Genomic DNA, 13,383 nt, shown 5'->3' with positions numbered 1-13,383 from the left:
TTTATTTAACTTGGTACCAACTCCAAAAAACAAAAGTAAATCTGATTTATCAGAGAGTAAATTCAGCTAGTGGAAATTAAAGTCATACTCTTAGTTTCAAAGAATTTAAGATTATACTTTTTACTCGTAATTTTATAACAAAGGTACGTAAATGATAGCTCTAAATTGGATATTAAAAGTTTATCTCTCCTTGTGTCCACTGTTTCTACCTACCTATTCCATCTTCTTCCTTGACCATTATCATCTTCTAATTTCCTTGTTTCACACTGCTCTGTGAATAAACCCATGTATCTTCATGTCCACAAAGCTCTACAGATAGGATTTTTCCTATCTCTCTGAAATCTTGCCAAACTCCTCATTGACTATAATTCACTCCAGCCACAAAAGAAACATGGGGTTTCTTCCATATTTTCATTTGTCTGGTTGTCCAATTTGATCCAATTGTCACCTTACCATTAACACACTTCCTCACCAATCTACTTTAAATAGGATCTAGGCAGGAAGACAGATAATAGCTCAGTGTATAAAGGCATTTGCTGTACAAGCCTGGTGACCTGAATTCAATCTCCAGAAAGCATATGCAGGTAGAAACAGACAACCAAGTCTTTGATGTCCTGACTTCCAAACATGTACGTGACACATGTACCTCCCACAATAATGAAAACTAAAAGTAAAATAAGGGGCTAGAGAAATAATTCAGTGATTAATAACACTTGCTACTGTTCCAGACAATCAGTTTCTGTTCCCAGCATCCACTAACCATTTGTAACTCCAGTTCCTGGCTGATCTGACACCCTCTTCTTGCCTCTGCAAGCACCAGGTATGAACATGGTACAGACTTATATGCAGACAAAACATCCATACTTATAACATAAAACTTAAATAAATATAAAAATAGAATCAAACTCTACACCCCCTCAGAGACTAAATCCACCACTGAGATATATTCCCAACCCTCAGACATCTCAATTTTTAAAACTAGACAAAAGAGTTGGTAAACACATCACAGAATAAAGGTATATAAATGACTGATAAATACATCTTAGAAAAGTGGTTATCTTTTCAATAGTTATCAAAGAAATGAGACAGTACAATGAGATACCAATGTATGCACAAGAAAGTGAGTCAAATTTAAAAGAATGAAAACACAAAATGATAACATGGTTACTGTATAATTAAACATCTTATAAATTACTGATTGGAACAGAGTGGCTCATATGTTTTGGAAAGCAATCTGTAATTTCCTAAAATGATAAACAGGGATCTATCACATGATTCCATCATTACACTTCTGGTTGGTAATCCAACAGAATCACAGCATTCATACACATAAAGACATGTATACAAATTTCCCTCATTTTTTCTTTGGTGACTAAATTTGGAAATAAGACAGATGATGGATAATTTGTGGAATGCAATTACCCAAATGAAGAAAAGAGGCCTACTTAGTTAGCTACTCTGAAGGTTGGGAGGTCTAAAATAGTGTGATTCTAAACACTTCACAGAGGTCCCACCTCCAAGTACATTAACATATTACTTCAGAGGTTAAGTTTCCAATGAATAATTTCTGGGGTACAATCAAATCATAGCATCCCTGTTATGTGGCCAACTATTTTCTTTATAAATTGCCAAGTACCTAATCTGTAGTATTAGTTAATAGTCATAGAAAGTAGACAAAGGCAATTGAGAATGTTATGAAAGAATGAAGAAAAAAAATGTACATACTCTATGAATCTGCTTATACATTCTGGAGAGAATAAACAAGTTTACAAAAATGCAAAGCAGATCAGTTTGACAAAGATGAGAGAACTTAGAAATGGATACAAGGAACTTTTGGAGTGATTAGTATGTGTAATGATATGTTGTTTAGACTCTAACAAATAAAGCTTGCCTGAAAGATCAGAGGGCCGACCTAGACACTAGTTAACCATAGAGGTTTGGACGACTGTACAGACAGACATGAAGTGATATGGCAGGGCAGAGAGAGGAAGTGGTAAGGTAGAAGGAGACAGGAGCTCACTCTTATTTATGGCTGGGAAGCTGAGTAGGTGAGGTGGCTGTGGTTTTGCTCCTTCATCTCTCTGATCTCTCAGCATTTCCCCCAATATCTGACTCTGAGCTTTACTTATTAAGATATATTAGAACTTGTGTTGAAAGTATGTTCACTACTATGACTGTGGTTAACAGTTCTATGAACATATGATACACATAGCAAATTATATCACCAGGTAATGTGGGACACCTCAGCAGGTAAAGGTGCTTATTCCCAAGCCTGATGACTGAGTTTGACCCCCACAAACCCATCAGGTATGAAAACAGGGAACTGATTCCTACAAGATGTTCTCTTACTTCAACATGCCAGATAAGGCATGTGTATGGCCACAAGCAAACAAACATACACAAATGAACAAAATCAATATGTGTAAAAACAAAAAAGCCAAAAGCATCAATTATATGTGAACTTAAAATAGCACTTAAAAATAAATGAAGACCAATAAGGCACTTCAATGTCTATGACCTAACTCTGTATATAAGTACTCTTAAGTTTACTGAACATTAAAAACCAACTCTTCTTTAGTATCTGTAGTTAAAAGATTAGGACGATGGTAATAGTAATTAATAAGTTAATGTCCATTAAAAGTTAAAATAACAGCTCCCAAAAATACTTCCACACATGCTTTGAATTAAAGATGTTAGACTTCAGAACATTAATAGATTAGTGATATTGTCTGAGGTAGGTATCAGTTAGTTTTATAAAAGTTCAAATAAGTAAAACAATTTCTAAATACAGTAATAAATTTTTGATTTCCAATTAGGTAGTTTAGCAATGATTTTCAATGAATATAGATAAAATAATCTTCTTTTGAGTCTAGGGTTTCTGTCTATGGTTCTGACCTTTACTATAAGATAAACTACTCCCACCATACCACACTGTCTTTTCAAGAATTAGGATAGATTATTAATGAAAGACTTTTTCAATGTTTTTCTGTTTCGTTTTTATATTAATTCTAATCTTATAACATCACTGAAGTAGATATGTAAAATAAGAAAAAAATAATAAAAATCACTACAGTAAAACCTTAATGACAATATATTCTAGCAATGATTTAATGAAAAGGAATATACAAGATTATAAGTAATGGATACATTACCTGGCCACACCCAGGGGCAGTGCATAGAAAAGGTTTGTCATCACTCATATTCCACAGGTCCTTGTATTACCTGTAACAAAACACAGAGAGTACGTGTTTTATAGAATGTTTTTCAGTAAAGAATAATTACAAATATAAATCTCAAGATCTGATTTCCACCAAACTTGCTAAGTTTTCTATTTGAATGTAAAACAACATATGTGTGTGGCATTTTAAACCCTGTCTTCTGTGGGAGCCCAGATGAAGAAGCTGTTAACTTACTGTGAACCATAAATGGGGCAGAGTGCAGAATATAGACCCACAAGGTGTCTTTCTAGAAAGAATGATACAATTTTAAGTAAACGGACTTGAAAGCATGGACGTGAGGGGAATGCCCTAGCATGTCCATGTTATTTCTGAGGAAAAAGCAAAGGCTTGGGAAGAATATTCTTGGCTCCTTCACCTGATCAAAGATAGGTCATAACACCAGGGGTATTTTCTCTATGGACTTGTTTTTGCTTGAGCTAACTTTAATCATCACCTCATGTTTTATTTGCTTTAATAATAAAAATGAGAGGTACTTTGCTTGCACTACTTGAGCACAAGTGCCAGGCATCCCCCTGGCTCCCGACATGGGTTTTAAAGTATCTTTCAATCTTCAGAGACTTAGCTTTACTGGCGACAATCTTCTACCTTTACTATGAGAGTAGATACATGCAACATGCAAAATATGTGCTAAAGAAAGGGATTAGAACACTGCCACCAGGCTCTTTTCTGCTCAATAGAGTAAAAGGCATTCAAAAAGAACAAAGCCTTTCAAAGAACAGACTGCAAAATTGTAAAAGTCATGCAACAAGATCTCTCTATATATACTGAAACTCTTATAAATAGGCTCTTAATTTCCTTTCTAATGTTACTTTTTCATATGTGCAAAGTACTGTGGAAAACTCTCAAAGGGAAATACATTATAAAAGAAAACTACATTTGGCCTCTAGGGACCTCTACTTCCAGCACAGGAACTAAGATAGCACAGTATAAGGGTCATTTTCCAGGACCTCTTACAGACAGAAAACCTTAACATAAAATGGTGTAACATTTGCATACAGCACAAGTCCAACTTTAGTCAAATTAACTAAAAGACAAAGATGGAATATCTAAATTAATAAAAATAGAGACAAAAAGGTGACATCACAACAGACATGAAGGAAATTCAGAAATTCCTAAGTACATACATTAAAAAAATATGCAGGTTACCAATCTGAAAAACCTAAAATAGATGCATTTCTCGATGTATAAGACCTGCCAACGTTAAACCCAACAATACACAATTTAAAGAGACCCATTACTCCTAGTGAAACAGAAAGATTAAAGTCTAATAACCAAAACAAACAAACAAGCAAAAACAAAACAAAAGCCCAGGGCCAGATGGATTTAACACAGAATTTTACCAGATCTTTAAAGAATTAATGTCAACACTCCTCAAATTAGTCCACAAAGTAGAAACTAAAGGAACATTTCCTAATTATTTTTGTAAGGCCACTATTACATTCATACCAAAACCACACAAAGATTCCACAAAAAAAGAAAACTACACACTCATATGTAGTATGTAAAACTACAAGTATATGTAAAAACACTTAATAAAATTACCTGTAAACCATGGTGGGCAGCGGTGGGGCATACCTTTAGTCCCAGTACTAAGGAGTCAGAGGCAGGTGGATCTCTGAGTTTGAGGCCAGCCTGATCTATAGAGCGAGTTCTAGGACAGGCTCCAAAGCTACAGAGAAACCCTGTCTCAAAAAACCAAAACCAACCAAACAAACAAAAACCTTGCAAACCAAATCCAAGAACAAAGGTTATATAATAGTCTTCCCAGGACTTGGTCAGTATCTTAAGTTTTCTCTTTGGGACTCCTAACAGATGCCTTCACCCGCATTCCCAATAAATGGGTGGGAGGCTTTTGGTTATTTTGTGGGTTATAGATTATATACCATGATCAAGTTGGCTCCATCCCAGAAATGCAGGGACATTTCAACATATGTAAACTGAAAATATAATGCACTACACAAATAGACTGAAAGATAAAAACCACATGATCATATCATTAAATGCAAAAAGGCCTTTGACAAACTCTAACATCACTTCATAATAAAAGTCCTGGAGAGACTAGGCATACAAGGGACATACCTCAACACAACAAAGACAATTTAAAGCAAGCCCATAGCCAATATCAACCTAAACAAATCAAAACATAAAGTATATCCACTAAAACCAGGAACAAGACAGGGATGTCCACTCTTTCCATGCCTATTCAATACAGTACTTAAGCCTTAGCTAGAGCAATGAGAGATAGAGAAATAAAAATTGGGAAAGAAGTCAAATTGTCTTTATTTGCAGATTATATATATATATATATATATATATATATACACACACACACACACATATATATATATAATGTGTACATACACACACACACACACAAATACATACATACATACATTTGACTCAAAATATCTTGGGATACTCTAACCAGGCAAGTAAAGGACCTGTATAATAAAATCTTAAAGAAACTGAAGATACTAGATAATTGAAAGATTTCTCATATCATGGATCAGTTAAGATGAATTCTGTGATAATGGCCATCCTACCAAAAGCAATCTACAGATTCAGTACAATCCCCATAAAAATTCCAATACAATTCTTCACAGAATTGTTGGAAAAAAAAAAAAAACTTTCTATAAAACATGTACTCTCTGTGTTTTGTTACAGGTAATACAAGGACCTGTTATAATTTTGGGGTATATAGAAAAAAAACAATTATTAATCTCAGATATTTGCCTTGGTGTGGATTTTACTATATAGATACAAATTCAAAGTCAATTTTGTTACACTGTATATATGTGTTTATTCTTGTTTAAAGGACTTTTACATATTGATACAAATTTAAGGTCATTTTTGTTACAACATTGTATATCTGGTTTCTGCTCCAACATTGTACAGGGACTTTGGGTGACTGTCCAGGAAGACAAATGTCTCTAGTCTCTTGTCATTTCTAGAGTTTTTAGAAGTTGTTGCAATGTACATTTTGTTTACTCAAGTAATATTATACCCTTCTGGTGCCTTTGATGGAGCGGAAGACTAGTTACAGTTTCTCTTAGATATTAGATATAAAACTTTGGATTCTCTAGGACAGGACAGATAATGCATTATTTTCTCTTAATATGCTACCTACATTGTAAATTAATTCTTACTTGATACCTGTTTTGTTGCATATTGCTAAACTCTGTGAAGCTGTGATTCTTTGCTTGTCTACAACACCTGATGGTTCCATAGAGCTGAATGGCCAGTAGCAAGGATAGGTGGGGCTGGCAGGCAGAGAGTATAAATAGAAGGAGAAACAGACAGGGGAGGAGCAAGGAGAGGAAGACATCAGGAGTCTGCCACCCAGCCACTCAGCCAGCCAGAGTAAGAAGGAAAGTAAGATATACAGAATTAAGAAAGATAAAAGCCAAGAGGGAAAAGATAGACTGGTTAATTTAAAGGTTTGGGGTTTAGTACTGCCCCAACCTACTGTGTCAGACTTTGGGACACCTCATGAGAGCCTTACCCATGAGGAGGAGTGGACTGGGAGTGGGCTGGAGAGAAGGCAAAAGGGGCGGGAGGAGAAATGAAAACAAAAAAAGACTGGCTAGAAACAAGCCAAGCTAAGGCTGGTCACTCATAACTAAGAATAAGCCTCTGAGTGTGATTTACTTGGGAGCTGGGTGACCCCACCCCCAAAGGCTAAAAAGCCACAAGAACAAAAATTTGACACAACAGTATTACAAACCTATAGTAATAAAAACCAGCATAGCATTGACATAAAAACAGACAGGTTGTTCAATGGAATTGAAGACCCAGACAAAAATCCACACACCTAAGAACACACCTGATTTTTGACAAAAGAAAAAAAAAAGCCAAAAATATGCACTGAAGAAAAGATAGCATTTTCAATAAATGGTGCTGGTGAAACTGGATGGCTGCATGCAGAAGATTGAAAGTAGATCCTTATCTATCACCCGGCATAAAATACAACTCCAAGTGGATGAAGGACCTCCACATAAGACCATATATCCTGAATCTGATTAAAAAAAGAGTGGGGAATAGGCCTGAACTTATCTGCAACAGAAAGGACTTTCTGAACAGGACATGAATAGCATGGAAACTAAGACTAACAATTAGTAAACAGAACTTCATGAAGCTGAAAAGCTTTCATATGGCAATGGATACCTCATTTGGGCAAATCAACAGCCTACAGAATGGGAAAAGATCTTTAGCAATTATACAAATGATAAAGGGTTAATACGTATGGGTTAGCATCTAAAATATATGAAGAACTAAAACAAACAAAACTGAACATCAAGAAAACCCAATTAAAAACCCAATTAAGAACTAAGCAGAGAGGTCTCAGAAAATGAAACACAAATGATTGAGAAACACTTAAATGTTCAACATTCTTTTAGATTTCATCTTACCCTAGCCAGAATGGGTACAACCAATAAAACAAATGATAGCTCACACTGACAAAGATGTGGGGAAAGGGAAAACACTTCCATTGTTGGTGAAAGTGCAAACGTGTACAGTCACTATGAAAATCAGTGTGGCAGTTCCTCAGGAGGCTGGAAATCAATCTACCTCAAGATCCAACTATACCACTCTAGAGCATATACTCAAAGGACTCTACACCCTTCCACAGAGACTTGCTCATCCATGTTCTTTACTGTTCTATTCATAATAGCCAGAAATTAGAAATAGCCTAGATATCTATCAATTGATGAAGAGATAATAAAATGTGGCACATTACACAGTAGACTATTAATCAACTATTAAGAAAAGAGAAATTATGAAAATTCCAATTAATGTATGGAGTTAACAAATGAGGTAATCCCAAAAGATAAAACATTGCATGTATGTTTTCTTTTACACATAGTTATTAGCATTTAAGCTTTCAAAATGTGTGTTACAATCTAAATAACCCCTGAGGGTAGTATTAGTATTCAGGCATCTGTATTGGCCTGTCCTTGGGATTCTAACAGGAAATACCCTCAGCTGCAGCCACTAAGAGCACCACATGTGCACATTCACTATGTTCCCTTCTAAAAGGGCCCTGCCCACCACCCATCCTCCCCCTCCCTCTTTTTTCTTTTCTCTCCCCTCTCCACCCTGTCTCTGGAGGCCAGTCTCCCACCTCACCTTTTTATGATCCCTTTCTCTAATAAAATAACCGTCTGCTTGAACCCTGTCTCATGGCATCCTTCTCTCATGCGCTGCTTTTCTTAAATTACAGGTAGGTGCCTAGTAAAGGGACATGGACTTTCCAAGGAAGGGAAAATAGAATATATTGTTATAGAAAGACAAAGGGGAAACTAAAATAGGATTAAATAGGGAGGGTGGGAGAGAAGGGAAAAGAAGGAATAGGAAATATGGGGAGGGACAGCTAATATTTTAAAAGGCCATTTGAAAAACCATATGGGAACCTATTAAAGCAGAAATGCCCTAAAATATGTACACACATGAAAGGAACCTAAATGGAGCCACCAAGTAACAGGAGACAGTGCCCCATCTAGACATCTTAAGCCACTACGTGAAACCTCCAATGCCAATAAATGGTTACACCTTGTTTAGTTGTAGCACAAAGGAGACCCATGGAAAGACAAAAACATCACAGGCTATTTACATGGCCATCAGTTGCTCTCTTAACCTGATGGTAAGGACCTATTGCTGCAGACAACACTTACATGTGTCATCAAACATGGAAAAGTCAAGCTGTTGCCTAACAAAGGGGTGTACTTCACCCCTGCTGACTAGTGTTCATGGTACAAACAACCTGGTATGTTGGCACAAAACTATAACCTCAGTGCTAGGCAGAGGGATGGGCAGAGGATCACTCAGGGATCCAATGTCAGCCTGGACTATAGAGTGAGACTTGGTCTAAAAAACAAGGATATTAGAAAAAACTGTAGTGGAAAAAAAACTGACAACATGCAAGAAGACATGGGTATTACATGAGAAAAAGGATACAAACTGAAGTAAAATTTTAAAACAAATGAAGAATGCACATACACACATGCAGACAAAACACTCATAAACATAAAATAATAAATCATCAGAAAAAGAGTATGTATTAATTCTTCTTTAAATGTTTGAAAGAATTCACCAGTGAAGCTACCTGAGCCTGGGGTTTTCTCCATGGGAAGGTTTTAAGTCATAAATGCAGTATTTTGAAATAGATACAATCTAAAGCACTTATATTAGTTTTATTTTCCAAGAATTTTTCCATCTATGCTTCCAAATATATTGGCCTATTAATGACATTCCCTCACTTTTTCCCATGTCCATTAGATGCATGGTGATATTCTTTTAAACTAATAATATTACTAGAGCTTTTTGTTTGTTTGTTTTGTTTTGTTCTGTTTTCTTTAACCTGTTTTCCTAAGAGGTTAATTTACTTCCTTTAAATTTTTGGCTGTATCCATTTTACTCCATTATATCCTTGTTGTCTATTTACCCAATTCCATTGATACTAAGTTGAATACCTAAAAATAAATCTAATGAAAATCGTATACTGTACATCTGAAAACAAAATACTCAAACCTCAGACCAAAATATATTTTCACAAGTAATTAAGGACGGTCTAGATAAATGGAAGCTATACCATGTTTACACACTATAAGAGCCTGTGAGATATTCTGTTCCAAGTATTCTTTCAGATCAATGTCAGTCCCAACCAAAACCTCAGCAGATTCTCTCTCTCTCTCTCTCTCTCTCTCTCTCTCTCTCTCACTCTGTGTGTGTGTGGGGGGTAGTGGTGGAGGAGGAGGGAGGTGGAAAGGAGGAAGGGAGGGAAGGAAAGAGGGAGAAAGGAAAACTTTGATTTTAAGATTTATAAAGGGCAAAGACCCAAGAATAATTAAAAGAATCCTAAAGAAAAATAATCAAAAGATATAGAATTTAGAAAAATCAGATAGGAAGTATATCAAGACCAACTATAAAACAGCAATAATTAACACAGGGTGGTTATCAGTCAAATTGTAAACATATAAAGCAACCGGAAAGAACTGAGACCAGAAACAGACCCACACGTAAGATCACCCTATTTGTATAAAGGCTTCACACTTGACTAATTTCAGTGGGAGAAGAAATGACCTTTTCCAAACTTGGTTCTACAAATTTTGTATCAATAGTATTTGACTTAACTAGTAGTTTCAGATATACTCTTTACAACTCTGGCTAATTAGCTTCTAGCTAAATGTTTCCAAAAGCAAACTCTACAGGGATATTAGTACTTATAGAAAATAAATTATCTACAGCCAAATAACTTTAGGAAATATTGTATATGGGTTTCATTTTTCTAAGTTTTTTAAAAGCCTTTAATGCTATGTTAAATCAAGTAAAAACAAAACCCACAGATTCTACCTTTTGCCACTTCACATCATACAAATCAATCAGAGACAAGAGTTAGAATTATGAGTTTAATGTTAGGCAAACGTTTCTTTTAGATTTACTTTTACTTTTCATCTGTGTTTTGTCACATGTATGTGACACCAAAAGAGAGTACCAGATCTCCAGCAGCCATCTGGGTGTTGAGAACAAAACCCAGATCCCCTGGAAGAACAAGCCATCTTTCTAGCCCTAAATGTTTCTTTAAAAGAACTCCAAATGCAATGTTCAGCAAGAAAAAGACTGACAAAACAAATCCTACAAGTGTATTTTGGTCTAAGTGTATAATTTACACTTCAGTATCAAGCAAAACCAAAATAGTCCATCTAAGAAATAAAACAAAAGTAATACAAGTACCTTCATCCACACATGTGTGTTTCAGAAAAACCTTCTAAATCTGAAATGGTTACATACCACCAAAGAATCACTAACTTTAAAAAACCCACTAAGTAAAGACAGAATTCAAAGAAAGCCAACCAGAACTACATAGTGAAACCCTGTCTCAAAGAAACAACACAACCACACCACCACACGAGCACAATATTGGGAGAAGGTGATAGGGTCTTTACAGTGTTTAGATCAAGTTGACAACACACATAACAGCAGAAATGAAATAAAATAATTGCAGGATGAAGAAGTGGTGTTAGAGCTGAGTCTAGTTAAAAAAACAAAACAAAACAAAAAACAGAATATATGAAACATCTACCATTACCAATAGCAAGCAATCAGCTCAAGCTAATACATGGAAACATTTATTAAGACACTACCCAGTCTTTTCAACAAGTAAAATTCACAGGGAAAGAGGAAGAACAGAGGGAATGAAGATCTAATAGACATACTACCCAACGATTTTGATCCTGATTCAAATACAACTATAAAAATGCATTTCTGGACGGGTGCTAGTGGTACACAGGCCTTTAATCCCAGCATTTGGGAGGGAGAGACAGGTGGATCTCTCTAAGTGTGAGGCCAGCCTAGCCTACAGAGCAAGTTCCAGGACAGGCTCCAAAGCTATAGAGAAACCTTGTCTTGAAAAAACAAAAAAACAAAAAAACAAACAAACAAAAAAAAAAATCAAAAGGAAATAAAAAAACGTTTCTGAGTCAAAATTACTTTCCTACTTCAGAATTTCTATGTAAAGATTCAAATTAACCCTTTTTAATAACTTACAGCTTTTGTTTTTAAAGCAGGGCACTGATGTGACCTCATGATCCTAGTACCTGACAAAATGAACCAAGAAGATTTGAGATGCAATTTTGCAACTGTTATTTGATATTTCAACACTTTTCTAACATAACACAAGAACTCATTTTAGAAGATATTAAAACCACAGACCATGTGTCTGGATAGTCTTTTTCATTGGTTTGCTTTGCTTTTTCCGACATGGTATTGCTACGAAGCACAGGCCTTGATCTTGGGGTGGGTCCTGTCTTTGTAATGAGATTACAGACCTGTGCCACTACACCAGTTATTTTAATGATCTTAATAATTCAGAAACAAGTAACAACTAAAAAACATACTAATAACAAGCTTCAGAGTTAGAGAAAAAGCATTGAAATATGTATCTAGTTGGTACAACTTATTAAAAATTTTGTTTTTAACTTATAACATGAAACATGGCTCAAAATATTAACTATTGAATCATGCGTTTACCTGGCAGAATTCACATGTAACTTGAATTTCATTAAGTTAAACAGCTTATCATGTCCTCTGTTTCATGGCAAAGATACTGAAAAACAAAATGGTTTCACACTATTACAAACAGCACCGAAGAACTTCTTGAAATGCATTGATTTTGAAAATGAAAGTACTTGATCACTCTCAACATTATTTCATCAAAAAAGTCAAGAATATTTATAACAATCATTACTTCTGAATATAAAAACTTACATTGCATTAATTTAAAGGTATTAATCCATCAAGTCCATGAAAGGATTAAGAAAAGAAGAATAATTTCTTAGGGCATGGTTGGACAGCAGCCATTAAAACTGATGGGGGATGTCCTTCTGTATATATGTTTCTCTTATTGGTTGATTAATAAAACACTGTTTGGCTAATAGAGGCAGGAAGATAGGTGGGACTAAGAGACAAGGAGAATTCTGGGAAAGGTGGGCAGAGAGGTGCCACAAAAAAGATGCCATATGTAGCTGCCAAGGGAGAAACAGGTCTGGGCGCACTCCAAGACCACATGGAAATACACAGAATAATAGAAATGAGTTAATAATTAAGACAGAGCTAGCCAATAAGACCTAGCCATTGGCCAACAGTTTAATAATTAATATAAATCTTTGTGTGCATATTTAGGGCTCAAGGGTGGTAGGACCTGGCAGATTAAAAAAAAAAAACCTACAGCTACGTGAAACAGATTTTTACCCCCTTACATTTGAAGTCTGATAGGAAAAACCAGACCTAAGCTAGGCTTGCCTAAAATCCCCACTTAAGGAAGGCTGAGACAGGCTGGGTTACATGGAGATACTTGTCACAAAACACCACACACACACACACCTTCAAATTTTCCACTTAGAAAGTCATCAAAATTTATCTGGTCCTGAATATAAATGACCTATATAAAGTTTCCTCTTTCAAAACTTTCAAACCTACCTATTTAATGTTATCTTAAATATAAGTAAATCAAATATATATAGATGCAAATCAAATTAAAACTAACAAAGTAAATGGATCACTTAAAAAGCTTTATTTGGTGTGCTTCTGTATACAGGATGTGTACTGTGTGGTGTGTACTTGTTTATGTGTATGTAACATGTGCATG

General features: G+C 35.4%; 1 protein-coding gene across 2 annotated transcripts in view; it reads right to left on the bottom strand.

Annotated features, from left to right (window-relative positions):
* Atf2 (activating transcription factor 2) overlaps positions 1 to 13,383 on the bottom strand; it is a 74,385-nt gene that overhangs the window by 42,175 nt on the left and 18,827 nt on the right. For both annotated transcript variants that reach the window (XM_051184458.1, XM_051184457.1), the window contains exons 3-4: positions 12,267 to 12,342; positions 3,153 to 3,222 (exon numbers count right to left, since the gene is read on the bottom strand). In XM_051184458.1, coding sequence (XP_051040415.1) covers positions 3,153 to 3,200 — 48 coding nt within the window. In that variant the 5' untranslated portion in view covers positions 3,201 to 3,222; positions 12,267 to 12,342. The remainder of the gene's footprint in view (positions 1 to 3,152; positions 3,223 to 12,266; positions 12,343 to 13,383) is intronic.

This window comes from Phodopus roborovskii, unplaced genomic scaffold (assembly GCF_943737965.1).
Source record: "Phodopus roborovskii unplaced genomic scaffold, PHOROB, whole genome shotgun sequence".
NCBI classification, from domain to species: Eukaryota; Metazoa; Chordata; class Mammalia; order Rodentia; family Cricetidae; genus Phodopus; species Phodopus roborovskii.
This window is presented reverse-complemented; position numbering and strand designations above follow the sequence as displayed.